The sequence below is a fragment of the Parasteatoda tepidariorum genome, chromosome 7 (assembly GCF_982258835.1).
Source record: "Parasteatoda tepidariorum strain Cologne lab strain chromosome 7, Ptep-v5.0, whole genome shotgun sequence".
In the NCBI taxonomy this organism is placed as follows: Eukaryota; Metazoa; Arthropoda; class Arachnida; order Araneae; family Theridiidae; genus Parasteatoda; species Parasteatoda tepidariorum.
In genome coordinates, this window is record NC_141761.1 from 80,879,937 (window position 1) to 80,901,633 (window position 21,697).

Below are 21,697 nucleotides of genomic sequence, written 5' to 3' on the forward strand. Positions count from 1 at the left end.
TTGACGATAGCGAAAGCGTTCTAAAATTTTTCTTCGCTTAATAGCTTTGCAATTATTAATGTCTATACATTTTGTATTCATTATCGAGAAAATTTCTAAAATTAAACATTTGTGGCTCGCATTAAAAAAAAATCTCAATTTAAAAGTTGTTGCTATGCAAAAGTCTAATTCAGTTAAGAAAAAGACGTTAGTAATATACATAGGCACGATGGAGGACTTGTCTTCCATAAACAATTAGTAGATGCAAAAAATATCTTACAACGGGCCCTACGAATATAGTGTTCAGATTTTCCATAGTGTTGGAGAACAGTACAGAGGTTCCTGTTAAGGGGATACGATGCTTACTGTTCTCAGCATAAACATAAAAATTACCATTACAAATAAAACTTTATTATTTTATTTTTTAGTACAACTCTATTATTTTATTATATTTACATTATTGTTAGAGTTGTTAGACATTATTGTTAGACATTACAAAAGCTGATCAAAGTGCGAAATTGGGAAATTTTTAACTCTAAAAGCATCATGTTATATAAGTTATATAATTTTTCAATCCTGAAAGCAAATTTCAAACAACAGCATACAAATGGTAAGAAAAAACTTTTTTAACATCCGTAAATAGCATAAGGTTTTTAAAAGCAATATCCAATTATGACACAGCATGTAATCAACAATACATTAAAGACAATTGCATAAGCTCCACTGCATACATCTTTGTATATATCTTTTAAATCATCTTCTATGGATTTAGCTAACAATTCTCCATCTTTGCCACAGACTTTTCTGCTAGCATCAGCAGTACATAGAAAAATTTTCGGTCCCCTAGAAAAAAAATCAGAAGCAAAATCTGTATATACATAATAGCCTTACGTAATCCCAGAAAAATGGCCGAATTTGTGTTAGTGAACTGAATTACTTTACTGAGGTTATTTGTTCTTAATGTAGTTTGTATACTTACCTGTACCCTTAAATTGATCACACTGTAAAAAATTGAGAATCAAATTACAGTATAAAATGACAGTACTTTGGGTGCGTCATCTATAAAATTCATTTTTACCGTAAAATATAATCTACCGTAATTTTGTCAGTAATATTTATTTAATTAGGGTGCTTTAATAATTTCACGATAATTATTACTGTGAAATATTCGGTGTGTCAGATTTTCGTTCCATAACATGTTCCGGTAAAAAAGGATTACGCGGAGTGCCTGTACTGATTACCATAATTTGATCCGTGTTTTTTTAAGAGCACGAATGATCACTTTATCCGAACTGGTGGAGAAATAAGCATTTTATTTTCAATAACGTGGGCTTTCTAAAACTGAATCATAAGAAGCTACGACATTTATTGAAACTTAATACTGACTACTGATTACTATTGACATTACAATAACTTTATGAAAAATAACATCAGAAATTCGCGTTATCTTAGGGTTGCTACTTTAATCTAATTTGCCCTTACAAATTTATTTACAGAATTACATTAACTTCATGCATTACATTAGCATCACGTGATATTTTTGGCAGTAGCTAAAAGTGAAGACCATAATAACTTTCACCTCAATTGCTTAACTGAATGTCATAATAACTTTCGCAAATTAATAATAAAAAGACAATTAAGATTACGCACAAGTATGAACGATATACAATTGAATTGAGATTATTGAGACTTTAAAAAAAACCTTTTATTACTTTTGTGCATATGACAGCTAAATATATTACTTAATATTTTTGTTAAATGAAGATCACGCCATGTGAGTTACCTATCCAATGAGAATGCTTGGTCAATTGTACTAAGAGATTGTACTAAGCAATTACGCAAGGAAAATTGAATATATTAAAAACAAAAGTTTTAAAATTAAATTTTTTAACTCATAAGGCTGTACAGTAAAACCATGTCAAGTGTTATACTCGTATTAAATATAAACAAGAACTCTTCATGTGTCTGTAATTTATTGAAAAATGAAAAACCTTGAAAAAACTAGTACAAAATGTCATCAATAAATGGCGCTGCAGTATTCGCGAAACATAATTTGAAGAAACAGAGCAGGAGCATATACAAATAGCTTTTGTGAAAGACAATAATTATAGAAAGACAATGTTAGACACGTACAAATTTTTTATTAAATCTTTTTATTTTAATAAGTCATTAGCACTTAATCTGAAATGTCTGTTTTCCAAATGACTCCTCATTGCAACCAACAAACCTTACCCTTTGAATGAGGAAAGTATAATTTCGAAAATCTTGTACCTAAATAAGATAAAAAAAAACGAATATCTAATGATTGCTACTTACTTGCATAAAATTTCTAAATCTCCATCTTCAATGTGTTTGTGATCTTGGACCGGTAAACATTTTTCAAAATGTGATACGTGGTTTTCTATACATGGAACTATTTTCGAATACACTGTATTTGGAATAAAATGTTTGATTATTTGACTTAAGTATAATCAATCATTCAGCATTTCATAAAAATTTAAAAAATTTGTGAAGAGACATATTTCAATTTGCACAATTTGGTACTCAGAGAGCAATAAGAAGAAATATAGAAGGGGAATCATTGATAAGTCTTAGAAGGAAAAAAAAAAAGAAATTTGAGAGCAATTATCCCAGTAGATTCGCTAAAGGTTTATCTTGAACGGCTTATCTTGAACATAATTCTTTATTTTTAATGTCACTAATGCTAAGTCTATGGAAAAAAATAAGAAATTTAAGGACATTTAACACAGTGCAATTGATAATGGAACCCAATACAAATACTGTTAAGGCCACTAATACTAAGCCTATGGAGCCAAATTGAGCGTAACTAATATAGAACATTGTGACTCAAATTCAACGGTTAATTTGCATTCTCCTAAGAATAATAAAGTTTTGAAAATGATTCAATGAAATAATAAAGTCGTGAAAATAAAGATTCTTCACACACCCGCACAAAAATCCACATTGTTAATTTAAAAGTTTGACATTCAAAAATTAGTAAACGTTGGAAACAATTAGAGAAGTCCAATTCTAACAATAACAGTTTTCTTTTTTATTTAAAAGAAAAGAAGAAAAAATCATTTTCTTTTTACTAATTGAATAAAAAGTTCATTAAAATCAATTCACGACTTTCTCAGATAATCCAATCATTATATAATTTTGCTTTTCCACATAGACTTTTAGTAACAGTAGCCAAATTTCAAATAGACTGTGTTAAATCTTCGTTATCAAACTTTCTCGACAAAAGAGTTTTCATCTACGAAAAAAGCTTAAATAATTAGGATATTGACTAGTTAATCGTACAGTATGTTAAATAGACTTTAAATAGCTTTTATAAAATGTATAAGTATAGCTTTTTTTTAAACTTCTTCTAAAATCAAAGAAATCAAAAAACAAAGTCTGAGGGAAACAAAATCTTATTAAAGTGGTAAAAAAAAAAAGAAGAAAGGTCCCAAAATCAGAAATAGGAATCCTCCTAAAAAGGCAAACCCCTTTATAGGAGTGACATCTAAAGAAAGCAATTACATTTGAACGATACTTTTTTGCACAGTATTAATCTTTGTTCAACGTTTCTGCAGAAATGTATTACTTACTCGGGCGTCGATCTGTCCCTGGTTGGCATTTCAGAATATTCAACAAACTAGCAAATGTGGCTGCTTTCAGAGGATATTTTTTCTTACAATCAGCAGCAGCATTTTCTAAGCATTTGCCATCTTCTTCAACTCTCCTAGTTTTCAATAGAGTGTTATGTTTTAATGTGCAACGGATTCTCTCCCTCCCTACATATATATCATATATATATATATATATATATATATATATATATATATATATATATATATATATATATATATATATATATATATATATATATATATATATATATATATATATATATATATATATATATATATATATATATATATATATATATATATATATATATATATATATATATATACATAAATATATGATATTCAGGGCCCGGTTATGAGAAGCTGAGATCCTAGGTAGATACTAATGAAGGAGCCTCAACATTTAATTTGACAATAAAATTTGCATTAATTTTAATAAGAATTTTACAAGTCTACACCAGTATACCTAGTACTAAACGCATTATGTATTTCGAAGCTGCACTAATCAGATTCTAAAGTGAAGCCCTGCAGATTGATAATTTGATTGGTGCATTGTATATCGAAAGGACCAGGATGAACAATAAACAGAATTAATTTTCTATTAAATAGAAATACGTTGTTATTTTTTTTAATGTAGAGAAAGTAACCATTGAAAAGAAGACGTCAGTGACTTGATTCGTCTTTTTTGGATAAAAATTAGATTGTTGCAAAGGTTAATGAATCAGCACAATGCACAGCTTTAAATAAAGAATAAAATTGAAACTTTTCAAATATTAATATGCGAAGAGCTCTAAAATTTAGGGGCTTCGGTCAAATGCTACTTCTGCCTATGTGATAATCACCCTCTAATGATATTATAGATTATAGAAATAACCCAGATTTTTTTTCACGTGAAGTTTAAAACATAGAGTATACTTGAATGTATAGTTTGAAAAACATAAAATAATGTTAAAATGTGTGTGCACGATTCAAGATGTGTTGCCTAAAACGGTATGCATAATTTTTGCAAAACAAGCCTTTTTTTAAGAAAATACAAACTATTCTTCCTAATTAATTCGATCACTAATAATCATTTTTTTAAAAGTTAAAACATCATAAGAATAGCAATAAAAACTTACCCACAGTAAATATCAAGTTCACTTTTTATAAGTTCAATCTTAGTAGATAAAAAAAACTCATTCATCAATCTTGGCCAGATATTAAGACATTTCTTTAACTTGTCTTCGTTGCAATATTCGCTACTTGACTGATAAACAGACGCTAACCAATGAAAGAAAGAAAAAATTTACTTTCCGAAATATTTTGGAAAAAAATATGCTCGCAGACAACATTTCAAAATGGTTAAGTATTTGTATGGATTTGTTGTCAATTACAGAAATTCAACAAAGAAACAGACAATGCTAATGACCAGCAACAGCAGGAAAAAAAATTTAGAACAGTGCGACATCGGACATCTTGGATATAGTTTGGACAATTTTTTTTATTTTAACAGCATTAAATGTTATTTATTAGATCTTCACGAAGCCCGAATTCTTGTTCGTTATTGGATTTATCTGAATCATCGATCATACAAACTAGTTATTCAGTTTAATAAAGTTGTTTCGTAAACCGTAAGGTTCGGTTTGCTACAGCAACCATTTTTTTATCCTTCCGTAAGAATTGAAAAAATTCAAACTCTGATCTCTTCTTATCTCTGATCTCTTTCTTGTAAGTCAACAATTTGGTGTTAAATAAAATGGTTTAGTAAATAAACTTATTAAACATTTTCAAATTCTCCGTTCTATAAAGCTATCCAATAGATTTTACTTAAGTTTTTAGTTTTGTCATAAAAAAAATCTTAATTTTTATACCTCAGATCACAAAAAAAATTTGATCATTATTTACGCTAATAGTAAAAAATAATAATAAATTAGTAAAACATTTATACAGGTTATAGTTTTTTTAAAAGTTGCATCAATGTATGAACAAAAAATTCCTTCTTTTTATCTGTACAAGTAGTTCTGAAGAAAATTCCAAAATGTAAAATTAACATTTTGAAGGACGTTAAAAAATAAACTATTGGGAGCGAAGCTGAGAAATAAACCATTTGCAGATAGCGGTTACCACTAAACTCAAATCTATGGAGATACGTTTATAATGAGAAAGTACGTTTTGGATTCTGATTTCATAACGTAAATTATCTTCACTAATTTCCTCGAACCATTAAAATAATTGAAACATGGAACATGAAAATGTTATCCCAATATTAAAACATATTTTTTCCGGGTGGGGGGGGTCATATTTTTTATTAATCCGTTAACATAAGAAAAATCCGCCGACTGCAGAGCTCGCAGAAAACGGAGTGAAAGATAGAAAAGCTTTTTTTTTTTGTAATATTAGTTACATTTATGAAATGGTATTTATGTTTAAACAATTAATTCAAACAAAATATATTCACTTAAAAACAATTACAGTGAGACTCACCTATTCCAAAAGCTAATATCAAATAAAAACTAAAGAGATTCATTATCTAATCTCATAAAAAAAGCGTCATGAAAAATGACGAATCTTTGTGATGCATAATTTTATTAATTTTCGCTAGAAACGTTCCGGATGCATTTCCTTCCCTCTACGACACGGTAGTAGGAACTTCTATTTGACAATATTTGGAACTTCGTCTAATTAACACTGAGGCAAAATTATAGTAACGACATTGTTACTTAATGTTGCAAAATACTTTAATTTATTTTAATTTAAATAATTAAACATTCCCTTTTGAAAGTAAAGGACAATCTACATTTTATCAGAAAAGTAGATGTAAACTAAGTATTTTTAACGTTTGCGAATTTCGAGATCAACCAGGGCTTGAAATTATAACTTTTCTATTAATAACTCATAAGTGTTTTATTTTCATTTTTCAAATATATATATATATATATATATATATATATATATATATATATTCTATATATATATTGAAATATATATATATTTCAAATATATATATATATATATATATTGAAAAATGAATATATTTTCAAATATATTCATTTTTCAAATATATATATATTTATTCCTTTATTTATGTAACTATATTTGTTATTATGTATTAAGGTTTTTGATAGTAAAGTTCGACAAAAAAAAATAAATAAGAACTTCTGTAATAACTATCTAAGGTCTGGAATCTCTTCAAATAATTTCTACTTTGAAAAATGAAAATAATTGAAATGAGACTAAATGTTAGTTGCGGAAAGTAAATAAAATGACAATAACTATTATTACAATTACAATGGAATGTTTTCCATATTTGGTTAAAAAAAATTGAATTTCAATATTTAAAGAATAAAAACAGAAATGACAAGGAAAAGAACATTAACGAGATCGAAAAAAGAATAAACTGCAAACAATTACTGATATATTCCAGTTAATTACTGTAAAACTTTCCAGCATGGCATTGAAAAATGGAAACTTCTGTGATTAAATGTCTCGGATAGTTCACTTAGTATCCACTACTCACGCAACAACTTTCCTCTTAAATTGGGGAAGTTAAATTTCGAAAGTCGTGTATGAGCATAATAGTTACTTGCATGCATTTTCCAAATCACTGTCTTCGATTTACTTATAGTTTTCACCTTGGCGACATATTTTAAAAAGCGATTCATTATCTCCAAAGCAGGTAGGTTCTTTCAAATACACTGCCATTAGAATAAAATACCAAATTACTTGATTGTGATTTATAAAATCTACAGAGAAATGCTTCTTGATTTGGTTAATTTAATCAGCAATCAGAAAATAGAGAAAATCACTTAAGCGACAGTGAAATTATTTTTGTTCGTGCTATTGTAAATAAATCAATAAACTCTATTTTGTAATTATATTATTCTATTACGTATATAATAGCCATGTTCATGCTTATTTGAGAGAAATCAAAACTACATCGATGGAACTGATAGCTAAAAAGTCATGCGAGTTTCATTCGTAAATTAAAACTCTAAGTTAAGAATTGTACTCATTATGCTCAAAATCTTTATAACTTACAAACTATTAGTTTTATCAATTTGTATTTGGTATAGCGTAGAAAGCTATTAGTTTTATCAATTTGTATTTGGTATAGCGTTTGGTATTCAGCGTAGAAAGGTTCTGCGCACAAAAATAAAAAAGTGAGCACAATGAATAACTTTTCCCCCAATGGTCTGATTTTCACGTATTAGAACTCAATCTTAATGGTTAGTAAGCATAACCTTAAATATGCTGAGAAATAAGTACAGACAATATTTTAAGCAGCGCAATTAAAAACAAAAATGTGTTATATTTAAATAAACTTATCTCTTTTTCGACGTTTTTGGATTTCAGACCCTCAAACTATGTGGTCCCAATACTTTCGGTAGAAGATGATAGAAAATTTCGACCCCTAATCTTAAATGAACTTTTTGCGTATTTTGCTTTAACTCCAGAAACTATGGGGACCATAAGAGATTCTAGTTGCCCCCCAAAATTTTAGGGGTCAGGAATCCGTATAGATCGAGAAAAAAAAAAGTATGTTTACTGAGATAAAGTACGTTTTTGTATCTGAGTTCGTACCTTTAAGTGTCGTCTATACGAATTAATTAGCATAATTGTTACCCTCTCGAATCATTGAGTTTGGAGGCCTAGCATGTGAAAATCAGATTAATAGACAAAACGTTATTGTACTATACATTTTAAACAATACTTCACTTATCCAGTTAGAAATAATGTAAATCAAAAATGTTGCTTTCTATGTGATATAGGATAATAATTATACAACTTATAATTAAATTATTGAATTTATTGTTGCTAAATATTCCTTATTATTACAATTAAAATTATTAAATAAAATTTTATTCAATTGAGCTTAAAATATTCATAAGAGACAATATCACTCGAATCTAAATTGTGAAACATACTTTAGATGCACTAACTCAAGCTTTTATTATTTATTTATTTGTTTATTTAATCATTTTATCCTTACAGACTTTACACATGATAGAACACAATGGGGAAAAATTGATCGACTAAGATGTGGTAAACAGCATTGTGATTGGAAGGAAAAAAAACTTATCATTCTTCATTACTTTTTCAAATATAATATCAATGTTAATAAAAATATTTATTAATTAAATAGTATTATTGTGGTACTCACCAATTGTAAGAATTATTATCAAATAAAGATTACAGACACGCATTGTTATCTATTTTCATAAAAAGTCATCGTAAACCTTATCTGATATTTGATATATATTAAATTACCGCTTTTTCGCTAGAAAAGCTCCGGAAGCATTTCCTATCCTCTAATACAGTAATAAGAGCTCGATTTTGATAAATATCTCAGTCATCTGTATATTTAATTCAAAGTCAAATAAAATTATAAGTACAATTTATGATTAGTTGACTCGCCTTAAGAAAACCATAAAAAAAGGAAAGAGTACTCTTTTAAAAATTTGCTTATAAAATAAAAGATTTATTTAAATCTGGCTTTTTTTCCGAACTATTAACAACAGGTTTTCTTGCTTATCAAAATTAGTATTCCAACCAAGACGTGAAATTTTCATATACAACTAAAAATTTAAGTTTATTAAACTAAAGATACGTAATTATTCTATATTTTTATTCTAATGGAAAGAACTTTGGATGATTATGTAACAAGAGGGGATATATCTTTTGAATTTTATTAATTTTGCCCGCTTAACAATTTTAATTTTAAGCGCTTACTTTATAACTAAATTGGCATTTTTATTCTCTAAGTTCTTCATGGGGTTCTATTTTTGGGTGGGGGGGGGACCTGAAAACAACGTTTATTTGTCAATTAATACACGACACCGTGCTCAATCAGTATCGTCTTTTTAACACCATCCTCTTTAGAAACCTTGTCAAAAATAGACATCTGAAAGTCACAACAAGGGATAGAACGTTTGCATCACAATGATGTAAATGATTGATATGAACTCGGCTCCCGGCTCTCAGTGACCACAGTGATAAATTAAAATATCCTCAGTGGTAGACGAAACATGGCTTAGAATTCTTTTGCAGTCGGATTAACCGTGGGAGGTTTTGTGGCACTTTTATCCGTGTGAAGCATAAATGTTGGTTAGTTCCATCAAAAAGTTCTTCGTGAAGGTTAGTTTGTCACATCTCTTGATCGAGGAGTTCCCCTGCCTTCTGGGTTAGTTTCAAAATTACAGGGAACAAGTAGTTGAACATTGATAGTCGTAAACTAGGAATTGGGTCGTCTGTTCAAAGCTGGATATAAAATAAAATTAACATTTAAGCAACTACGAAATTTGTCGAATCGCCGGTGAGGAAGGTGCGAGGAAAAATCTCAAAACCAATTTGACGATAGCGGAAGCGTTTTAAAACTTTTCTTCGCTTAATAGCTTTGCAATTGTTAATGTCTGTACATTTTGTATTCATCATCGAGAAAATTTCTAAAATTAAACATTTATGACTAGCAATAAAAAAACGTTCAGTTTAAAAGTTGTTGCTATGCAAAAATCTAATTTAGTTTAAGAAAAGACAATATAGGCACGATGGAGAACTTATCTTCCATAAACTATTAGTAAATGCAAATAATATCTTATAACATTCTCTGCAAATATAGTGTTCAGATTTTCCATAGTGTTAGAAATCAATCAATACAGAGGCTCTTGCTAATGGAATACGATGTTTACTTTTCTCAGCATGAACATAAAATTACCATTACATGTAAAACTTTATTATTTTATTTTTTGTACAACTCTATTATTTTATTATGCTTATTTTATTGTTCCAGTTGTTAGACATTATTGTTAGACATTACAAAAGCTGATCCAAGTGCGAAATCAAGAAATTTTTAACTCTAAAAGCATCATGGTATATTAGTTATATAATTCTTCTACCTTGAAAACGCATTTCAAAAAACAATATACAAATAGTAGAAAGAAAAAAACTTTTTACATCCGTAAGTAGTATAAGGTTTTTAAAAATAAAATCCAATTATGACAGAGCACGCAATCAACAATACATTAAAGACAATTGCGTAAGCTCCACTGCATGCAACTTTGTATGTATCTCCGAAACCATCTTCCATGAATTTAGCAAACAATTCTCCATCTTTGCCACAGACTTTTCTGTTAACATCAGCAAAACATAGTACTAATTTCAATTCCCTAGAAATAAAATCAGAAACAAAATCTGTATATGGGTCATTCTCACGAAAACTGTCATTTTTCAGTTCATAAAATCCCGAAAAAGTAAAGTGAATGAAAAGCTCTGAAACTTTTTATATTAATAGAAATATGTAATAGCATTATAAAGAAAGTATATATCCTATAAAATATACTTAATATTTAAATTAATTAATTTTTTAAATAATTAATTTATAATTAATTAATTTATAATAATTAATTTATTTAATAAATAAATTAATTAATTTAATAAATTAATTTATTAATTTTTTAATTTATTTTTCAAATTAATTAATAAGTAAATTAATTATTTTCACTATTTAAAAAGTGAGGGAATGACACTAACAGTGAGGAAATCATATTTTATTTTAATACATGTTTTTATCTAAGTTACATCTACCTAAAGTTTGAAAATGATAACATACTAAGTATATCTAATATTTATTATAATTTACTCTTATATATTTTATAGTTTTTACAGGTTTGGGAAATAAAATTGGCTGGCACGATTGAACAAAAAAAATTTTATAATATACTCATCTTGAATCATTCCCTCACTTTATACACTAGTGAGGGAATGACGAATTCAATAAAATTTAAAAATAACAATTAGGCCTAATTAATTTCTGAAGTCAATCACATACAATTATATTCATACAAGAAAGCAACATATAATTATCCACTTTCTCGATGAAGTTGTATTTTATTTTAGTCTAAAAAATGACATGAGGGAATGACAAATGTAAAAAATTTTACCTGGTTTGATTCATTCAAATTTATTCCACAGCAAGGCTTCTTTAAGTTGAAGATGGAAACATACTGCAATTTTGTTCTATGATGCCAGTTGTTAACTTCTGAAGTTTTTATTAAAATATTTTTATTCTAAGAAGATTGCAGGTGATAAGAACATTGTTGTGAGGGAATGACGCGAAACACTGGGGACAAAGTTTAAAATAGTGCTGCGTTAATATTTTTATCAGAAATTAAATTTAAAATTGATTTTCTGAATTCTATATTTTAGTATTCTGAAATAAAAAACACGAATTTGTAAAAAAAAAATTTTATTTCAGTAACAATTTTTTTCTTTTTTTAAATCAGCAGTGGGGGACAAGTGAGGGAATGACATATTGGTATATTTTAATTACCTAAAATAAATAAAAAATAAAAATTGATAATTTTATTTTTATTCTTTTGTTAGCTTGCATTCTGAAGGACACTTTCCCTGAAGTTTTTTTTTTGTTCGTAAGCTGTAAAACAGACATAAAATATACTGGGGACATGAAAATGACTGTTTTTGTGAGAATGACCCATATATATAATAGCCTTACGTAATCCCCGAAAAATGAATGAATTTATTTGTTTTAGTGAACTGAATTACTTTACTGAGGTTATTTGTTTTTAATGTAATTTGTACATTTGCCTGTACCCTTAAATTGATCAAACAGTAAAAAATTTAGACTCAAATTATGATATAAAGTAACAATACTTTGGGTAACAATATTTTTACCGTAAAATATTATATACCGTAATTTTTACAGTAATATTAATTTAATTAGAGTATTTCAGTAATTTTTTGAGAAGTATAACAGTGAAATTTATGGTATGTCAGTTATTCGTTCCGTAACATGTTTCGGTAAAAAAGGATTACACGGAGTGCCCGTACTGATTACCATAAGTTGATCCATATTTTTTTAAGAGCACGAATGGTCACTTTTTAATAACGTGGGCTTTCTAAGACTGAATCATAAGAGACCACAACTTCTATTGAAACTTCATACTGTTGCACTTACTATTGACATTACAATAGCTTTATGAAAAAAATATCGAGCATTTGCGTTATCTTAGAGTTGCTACTTATATCAAATTTGTCCTTAGAAATTTATTTATAGATTAGCATTAACTTCCTTCATTACATTAGCATCACGGGAAATTTTTGGCAGTAGCTGAAAGTGAAGACCATGATGCCTTTCACCTCAATTGCTTTCACTTAATTGCTTAACTGAATGTCATAATAACTTTCGCAAATTAATAATAAAAAGACAATTAAGATTACGTATGAGTTAGAGTGATGTACACTTAAATTATGATTATTGAGATTTTAAATAAACATTAATTTTGTGCAGATGACAGCTAAATAAAACTTAATCTTCTTCGTTAAATGAAGATTGAGTCATGTGAGTTTCCGGTCCAATGAGAATGCTTGGTCAATTGTACTAAGAGATTGTACTAAGTAATTATACAAGAAAAATTGAACATATTAAAAACAAAACTTTTTAAATTAAATTTTTTAACTCATCAGGCTGTACAATAAAACCATGTCAAGTGCTATACTCGTATTAAATATAAACAAGAACTCTTTATGTGCCTATAATTTATTGAAAAATGGAAAACCTTGAAAAAACTAGTACAAAAATTTATCAATAAATGGCCTTGTAGTATTCGTGAAACATGATTTGAAGAAACTGATCAGAAGCATATACAAATAGTTTTTGTGAGAAACAATATTTTTAGAAAGACAATCTTAATTACGTACACAATTTTTAGTCTTTTAATTTTAATAAATCATTAGCACTTAATTTGAAATGTTTGTTTTCCAAATGACTCCTCATTGCAATCAACAGACCTTACCCTTTAAATTGGGAAAGTATAATTTAGAAAATCTTGCACCTAAGTAAGACAAAAACGAAAATCTAATGATTGCTACTTACTTGCACATATTTTCTGAATCTCCATCTTCAATGTATTTGCTATCTCTCATCGTTAAACATTTTTTAAACTGTGATAGGTGGTTTCCAACACATGGAAGTATTTTCAAATACACTGTATTTGGAATAAAATGTTTTATTATTTGATTTAAGTATAATCAATCATTTAGTATTTCATAAGGATTTAAAACATTTGTGAAGAGACAGATTTCAATTTGCACAATTTTGTACTTAGAGAACAATTAGAAGAAATATAGAAGGGGAATTCAAAATTCTTTATCTAGAATGCCGCCATTGATAAGTCTTAGAAAAAACAAATTTGAGAACAATTACAGCAGTTGATTCGCTAAAGGTTTATCTTGAACTGTTTATCTTGGACAAAATTCTTTATATTTAATGTCACTAATGCTAAGTCTATGGAAAAAATACAGAATTTAAGCACATTTAAAACAGAACAATTGATAAGGGAACCCAATAGTAATACTGTTAATGCCACTAATACTAAGCCTATGTAGCCAATTTGAACACAATTAACATAGAATATAGTGACTCAAATTTAATGATTAATTTGCATTCTCTTAAGAATAATATAGTTCTGAAAATGCATAGATTTTTCACACACCCACACAAAAATCCATTTTATTAATTTAAAAGTTTGACATTCAAGAATTAATAAATGCTGGAAACAATTAGAGAAGTCCAATTCTAACAATAACAGTTTTCTTTTTTATTTAAAAAAAATCATTTTCTTTTTACTAATTGAATAAAAAGTTTATTAAAATCAATTCACGACTTTCTCAGATAATCCAATCATGATATAATTTTGCTTCTTCCAATAGACGTTTAGTAACGGAAGACAAATTTAAAATGGACTGTGTTAAATCTTCGCTATCAAACTTTTTCGACGTAAGAGTTTGCATCTGCAAAAAAGGCTTAAATAATTAAGATATGGACTAGATAATCGTTCAGTGTGTTAAATAGACTTTAAATAGCTTTTTTAAAATGTATATGTATAGCTTTTTTTAAAACTTCTTCTGAAATCAAAGAAATCAAAAAAATTTTAGAAACAAAGAGTGAGAGAAACAAAATCTTATTAAAGTGGTAAAAAAGAAAAGAAGAAAGGTCCCAAAATCATAGATAGGAATCCTCCTAAAAAGGCAAACCCCCTTTTAGGAATGACATCAAAAGAAAGCAATTACATTTGAACGATACTTTTTTGCACAGTATTAATCTTTGCTCAACTTTTCTGCAGAATATTATTACTTACTCGAGCGTTGATCTGTCCCTGGTTGGCATTTCACAACATTCAACAAACTAGCAAATGCGGCTGCTACCAGAGGATGTTCTTTCTTACAGTCAGCAACAGCATCCTCTAAGCATTTGCCATCTTCTTCAACTCTCCTAGTTTTGAATAGAAAGTTATGTTTAAATGTGCAACGGGTTCTCTCTCCCTCCCTCCCTCTCTCTCTCTCTCTCTCTCTCTCTCTATATATATATATATATATATATATATATATATATATATATATATATATATGCAGAGAAAGTAACCATTGAAATGAAGCCGTCAGTGATTTGATTCGTCTTTTTTGGATAAAAATTAGATTGTTGCAATGGTTAATGAATCAGCACAAGGCACAGCTTTAAATAAAGAATAAAATTGAAACTTTTCAAATAAGCTCACCGGACAAAAAATTAGTCACCCTAGTGAGCAAGCACCGATGAATCCTTAGACTTCCTTAGATGACGCAGTGGTCAAGTGACATGCTCAACTGCATGCACGCTGCTTCAACCTGATCAAAGACAAGTAGCTATCAGTGATATATTTTTATTTGAAGCGGAAATTGTGTGTAAATATTGGTAAGAGTAAAGATGTGATAGAGTGGCAAAAAGGGGCAATTGTGTTTGGCTGTGCCAATGGTCATGTGGTGAAAAAAAAATGCTGCATTTGTTGGCGTTTTAAAGTTGACTGTTCAATGTGTCTACAAAGAGTGGTGCAATATACGTGGTCACGAAAGACGCCGTCAGAATTGTTTTTGGGAAAGATCATGCATGAAAGTAACGTGTTTTACGACATTTCAAAAAAAATCATTTCCAAACTGGACAGGAATTACTTTAGTTACTAAATGAAGATCCATCCCAGTCTGTTAGTGAGAAAACATTGCGAATGGAGCTGCATGTAATGAACATATGGAGTCGAACATCTCGTAAGAGGTCATTGCTCACACAGGCACATAAAGCTGTGCGACTTCAGTGGGCTAGAAGTCACCGAACGTGGGCAGTTGTTGTCTGAAGGAATGTAATATGGTCTGACGAATCACTTTTTTGCATTTATTCAATTCCCTCCGCAGAGGATCAAAATTGTGATGGCATGTCTTCGGATCATCCTCCGGGATGTTTCCCAGACCGCCGCCAATAGCCCATTGTGCAGCTCTACTGCGACGTAAATTAACAACAACAACAACAACAGCATTTATTCAAAAGACGCACGTTTGCGAGTACAACGCTGACCAGATAAAGCATCTCATCCTGACTGTGTGCAAGCATAGGTTCAAGCCGGAGGTGGGTCTGTCATGTCTTGGGGGTGTTTTTCTTATTAGTGATTGGGCTCCCTCTCTGAGGAGGCCGCTAACATGATCCAACATATTTATTTGAAAGTTTTAGACAATTAGGAGTTGCCTTTCAGTCACCCTCTTCATGCAAAGTGTGTTGTCGATACCCCTATTTTTCAACATGACAACAGCAAAGTTCATGGGGCTGGAAGTCTATGGGACTGGTTTTATGAACACTCAGACAATCAATTGCATCTTGGCTGGCCTGCAAAATCACCTGACTTGAACCCAATTGAAAATTTGTGGGACATGTTGGAACAACGGGTAAAGCCCAAAATCAGCATTCTCACAATTTGGAGAATTTGCGCAATAAAATCCTCAATGAGGGGCTTAAACTGGATTCGACGTACTTGCAAAACCTTGTGGGCTCACTTCCTAACCGAATCCAGGCGGTCATCAAATCTAGAGGCGGTGTTACACGTTTTTAAATTATCTTTTTTATGATTTCTCTAAGGGTGACTAATTTTTTTTTCCGGTGTGCTTATTAATATGCGAGGAGCTCTAAAATTTAGGGTCTTCGGTCAAATGCCACTTCTGCCTATGTGATAATCACCCTCTAATGATATAGAAATTAATTTATACCCCAGAGTTTTTTTCGCGTGAAGTTTGAAACCTGTAGTATAATTGAATGTATAGTTTGAAAAACATAAAATAATTTTAAAATGTGTGTGCACGCTTCTAGATGTGTTGCCAGTATAAAGTCTAAAAATATAAGAAAAATAATTGGTTTGCAAAAGCATGAATAAATGTAAAAATATTAAAAACTAACGGGCTGGCAAAAGCATAAATAAAATAGACACATAAAAAGATAAATTTAAATAATAAAAGCAGACGATAAAATTAGAACACCAGAAAGTTGTTGATTTTTCAGAATGAGTTTCGTGTGGAATTTGAGTTTTCCTATATCCCGCTACGGGCACTTTATCTAGTTGTTTTATAATATTTTATCTATCCCGCTACGGGTGAGTTTCCTTATATCCCGTTACGGGTTTTTCTTGCTGTTTTAAGATCTTTTCACTATCCCGCTACGGGTAATTCATATTTGTTACTGTTTGTGTTGTTTGTAAATAAAAGTTTTTATAAAAAAAAATGAACAGTTCTTTAATATAGCTTGATACGCTACACCAGTAACGGTATGTTGATCGCTAATAATCGTTTTCTAAAATGTTTAATTTCAAACAACATCATAAGAATAGCAATAAAAACTTACCCACAGTAAATATTAAGTTCACTTTCTTTAAGTTCACTCTCCATAGATGGACTATACTCATCAATAAATGTCACCCAGGTATTAGAACATTCATCTAACTTGTCATCACTGCAATGTTCGCTTCTTGACAGATAAACAAGCGCTAATCAATGAGAGAGAAAAAAATTTCACGTTCTGAAATATTTAAAAATAAAAATATGCTCGCAGACTACATTTCAAAATGGTTGTGTACTTGTATGAATTTGTTGTTGATTACAGAAATTTAACTAAAAAACAGACAATGCTAATGACCAACAACAGCAAGAAAAAAAAATTTAGAACAGTGCGACATCGGGCATCTTGGATATAGTTTGGACAAGTTTTTTTTCTATTTTAATTATTTTAACAACATTAAATGTTGTTTATTAGATCTTGGTTTTATTATATTTATCGGAATCATCGATCATAGCAAACTAGGTATTCAGTTTAATGAAGTTGCTTCGTAAACCGTAAGGTTCGGTTTTGACACACCCATTTTTTTATCCGTCCGTATGAATTGAAAAAATTGTAACAATTTAAACTACGCAGGGATTTATTTTTATCTCTGATCTCTTTCTTGTAAGCCAACAATTTGGTGGTAAATAAAATGCTTTGGTAAGTAAACTTCTTAATTTTAAACATTTTTAAATTTTCCTTTCTAAAAAACTGTCCAATTGATTTTACTTAAGTTTTAAGTTTTGTCATTAAAAAAAATCTTAATTTTTATACCTTAGATCAGAAAAAAAATTTCATCATTATTTACGCAAATAGTTTTATCTGGAGAAAATTCCAAAACGTAAAATTAACATTATGAAGGACGTTAAAGAATAAACTATTGGGAGTGAAACTGAGAAATAAACCGTTTGCAGATAGCGGTTACCACACCCTCTTCACTCAGAGAGTTATAAACTCAAATCTATGGTGATAAAAGGCATGCTTAATATGGGGAATAATGTTTTGGATTCTGATTTCGTAACTTAAATTATCGTCAACCATCTCCACAAACCATTAAAATGAATGAATCTTAGAACGTGAAACTCTGCCACAATATCAAAAAATATTTTTTAAGGGGTGGGGGGTAGAATCTTGCTGTTCATTAATCCGTTAACATAAACCGAAAAATCGATTGAATCTTACTGACAGAAACACTTTTATAAAATATTATTTATACTTTTATAAATTATAATGGTATTTATATATAAAAAAATAATTTAAACTAATATATATATACTTAAAAACAATTATAGTGAGACTCACCTATTTCAAAAGCTAATATCAAATAAAAACTAAAGAGATTCATAATCTAGTTTCATAAAAAAAAGTGTCATGAGAAATGACGAATCTTTGAAGTTTATAATTTTACTAATATTCGTTAGAAACGCTCCGGATGCATTTCCTTCCCTTCGAATTTCGAGGTCATCCCGGGCCTGGAATCAGAACTTTTCTATTAATAATTCATAAGTGTTCTATTTTCATTTTTCAAATATATATATATATATATATATATATTATTTTTTTACAGGTAACAGGAACAGTTTTTTACAGGTGAGAAAAGCTGTCAAATTAAAAAGTTTCAAATATCATACCAAGTGTAATTTTGCAATTTCTGAGATATATCCACTTAGTATCCACTACTCACGCAACAACTTTCCTCTTAAAGTGGGGAAGTTAAATATCGGAAGTCATGTATATACTACTCGTACTCGTCATAATACTCGTATATAACTTATAAAGTATGAATTAAATGATTGAATTTATTATTGCTAAATATTCCTAATTATTACAATTAAAATTATTAAATCGAATTTTATTCAATTGAGCTAAAAAAAACTCATAAGAGACAATAGCACTCAAATCTTAATTATCAAATATACTTTAGTTGCACTAACTCAAGTTTCTATTATTTATTTATTTGTCTGCTTATTTAATTATTTTATTCTTACCGACTTTACACAGTATAGAACACAATGGGGAAAAAATTGATCGATTAAGATGTGGCAAACAGCATTGTTATTGGAAGAAAAAAAACTTATCATTATTCATTTATTTTTCAAATGTAATATCAATGTTAATAAAAAAATTTATTAATTAAATAGCATTATTGTGGTACTCACCAATTATAAGAATTATCTATATATATAAAAATGAATGTGTGTCTATCTGTTTGTCTGCCTCTATGTCTGTCTGTTTATAGACTCTTAAACCATCCGACAGAAAGCTATGAAACTTGGCATACAGATAGTTCAAAGCAGGAGGAAGGTTTCTGTTGACAGTAGAACATTCTGTAACAAACAGTTCCAGCGGTATCAGCGAAAATCAAAATGGAATTTTCTGATTGGTTAAAAGTCAGCCATTGTTTTAAGTTTTGCTATAAACGAATCAGTTTTCAAATATCTTGAAGATAACAACAGTGATATCTTATAGCTCTATTCTTTTAGAAAAGTAAATTATATATACTTTAATATTTAATTATAATTCGCGCAAGTATCTTTATGTCAGGTGAGCACAAGCACGTAAAATCAACGAGAATAGATTTCGTAATTTGCGATCGCAACGAACTATAGGGGGCGTTGTTGTATGAGACTAATACCTGCGATTTCTATATAAACAGTCATTCATTTACTCTAGAGACGTCTTTAATGTAGCGTGTAGCATTGCAACGTTCCGTTTTTATCGTGGGTAATTAAATTTAAAGAAGAAAAATGTTTAATATCCTTTCTTATGCAAACGAAAACAAAATGGTATCTCTTTTTTTTTTTTTTAGAGAAAGAACATCCAGAACACATCGGAAAAATATTTGCACATAAACAGAAAAAAAATATGTATATTCTTATAAGAGTTAAAACCTAATGCCCGAAAAATAGTTTTACTAAATTTAATGATATAACATGAAAGACCTATTTAAACTTTACATTCCATAATTTTACGAATCATATTAGTTCAAAAATTAAAATGAACAAAAAGTATACATAAGCCTCATAATTTTATGAAATTTAATTTAGTAAAAAAGGTTTTTTGACAACAAATTTTATTAAAAAATTTCAAGTTTCAATAAAAATCATCATTTAGAAACTAAAAAACGTAAAATAAAGAATGCTTACGATACAAAGCAAAAAAGAAAAACCCAATTCTAAAAATTCCCTACATTAAAATAAACAACTTTCAAGTTTTTTCTTTTTTGATTCCTAATCGGTCGCAGAAAACCATTCTATAGAAAACTATCATCAAATCAGAAAAAAATTACTTAAAAGTAAAATTTTTTTATTTTATAAAAATTAACACTTACCTGCTTTATAAATCAGAAGAATTCCAAAATGATTTGTTCCTCGATTTTTGTTACCATTTTTAGTGCTTCGAAAATGCGTCTTTGGGATTTGCCAAAAATAGAACAAGATGCAATTTTATTTTTTCAGGAGCGAAATATTTTGCCCATTGTCCACCGAAATCCGATAAACTACTTTGATTTTAAATAAAGTGTTTTATTTTATGAATTGTCGAAAAAATTTTAAGTGTAGATTGGCGGCACTTAAAAACCGCCAAATCTGTAGTTACGGTGGCGTTGTTACGTAAGTACCGAATTTCTATTCCATACTTTTTTGAATCATATTACTTTAAACATTAGAATATGCATGAAGTATACATTAGCACATAATTTTATACCATTTAAATTTTCAAAACAATTATTTTAACAACAATTTTTATCAAAAAATTATAAACTAAAAAACGTAAAATAAAGAATTCTTAGGATAAAAAAAACGATTTTAAAAATTCCTCATATTGAAATAAAAAACTTCCATATTATTTCTCTTTTTATTCTTATAGTTCTTTGTCAGACGTAAAAAAGCATTCTGTAGAGAACTATCATCAAATAAGAAATAAAAAAATTTTACAAGCTAATTTTTAATTATAAAAATCATGACACTTACCTTCTTTATAAATCCGCAGAATTCCAAATGAAATGTTCGTCGTTTGAAAGTTTTATTTTCTAATAATATGTAGATAGATTATCCCTTTATTATTTTTAGATAACATACCACACATCAGAATTTTATAATTGTAAGATCTCGATATGAATTTGAATATGTAGCTTAAAAACGGAACAGCTGAATTCTAGTTGAAATTATCTATTCTTTCAAAACTAAAAAATACTTACCAAGAAAACGATAAAAAATTTATTAATCATCAGCACAAATGACACTATTTCAAGTAATTTGGATGATTCTTTATTGTTGTTTTCCGAATTATATAGATACAGAAATATATACCGTTCTATAACAAAGAAGAATATTCTATAACTATTACAGTTCTGTACATTCTGAATTTACATTTATTTATTGGAATGACGAAAGCAATGTTGACTTCAGTTTAATTTGTAATG

General features: G+C 28.8%; 2 protein-coding genes across 4 annotated transcripts; both read right to left on the reverse strand.

Annotated features, from left to right (window-relative positions):
• Positions 1 to 370: 370 nt before the first annotated feature.
• LOC122268279 (uncharacterized) lies at positions 371 to 10,146 on the reverse strand. 2 transcript variants are annotated; one of them, XM_071183236.2, is made up of 5 exons: positions 8,755 to 10,146; positions 4,733 to 4,874; positions 3,573 to 3,706; positions 2,296 to 2,407; positions 371 to 822 (listed from the first exon to the last, which is right to left on the reverse strand). In XM_071183236.2, the coding sequence occupies exons 1-5, from the start codon at positions 8,795 to 8,797 to the stop codon at positions 633 to 635; spliced, it is 621 nt and encodes a 206-aa protein (XP_071039337.2). In that variant the 5' UTR covers positions 8,798 to 10,146; the 3' UTR covers positions 371 to 632. The 2 variants fall into 2 exon arrangements, with proteins under 2 accessions (XP_071039337.2, XP_042895896.2); XM_043039962.3 differs by lacking the exon at positions 8,755 to 10,146 and adding an exon at positions 6,078 to 6,455.
• A 155-nt stretch (positions 10,147 to 10,301) lies between these two features.
• On the reverse strand, positions 10,302 to 19,574 carry LOC147807270 (uncharacterized). 2 transcript variants are annotated; one of them, XM_087168142.1, is made up of 5 exons: positions 19,434 to 19,574; positions 17,302 to 17,443; positions 14,747 to 14,880; positions 13,483 to 13,594; positions 10,302 to 10,756 (listed from the first exon to the last, which is right to left on the reverse strand). In XM_087168142.1, exons 2-5 carry the CDS (start codon positions 17,343 to 17,345, stop codon positions 10,567 to 10,569), a joined length of 480 nt encoding a protein of 159 aa, XP_087024268.1. In that variant the 5' UTR covers positions 17,346 to 17,443; positions 19,434 to 19,574; the 3' UTR covers positions 10,302 to 10,566. The 2 variants fall into 2 exon arrangements, with proteins under 2 accessions (XP_087024268.1, XP_087024267.1); XM_087168141.1 differs by lacking the exon at positions 19,434 to 19,574 and adding an exon at positions 18,577 to 18,721.
• Between the last annotated feature and the right edge of the window lie 2,123 nt (positions 19,575 to 21,697).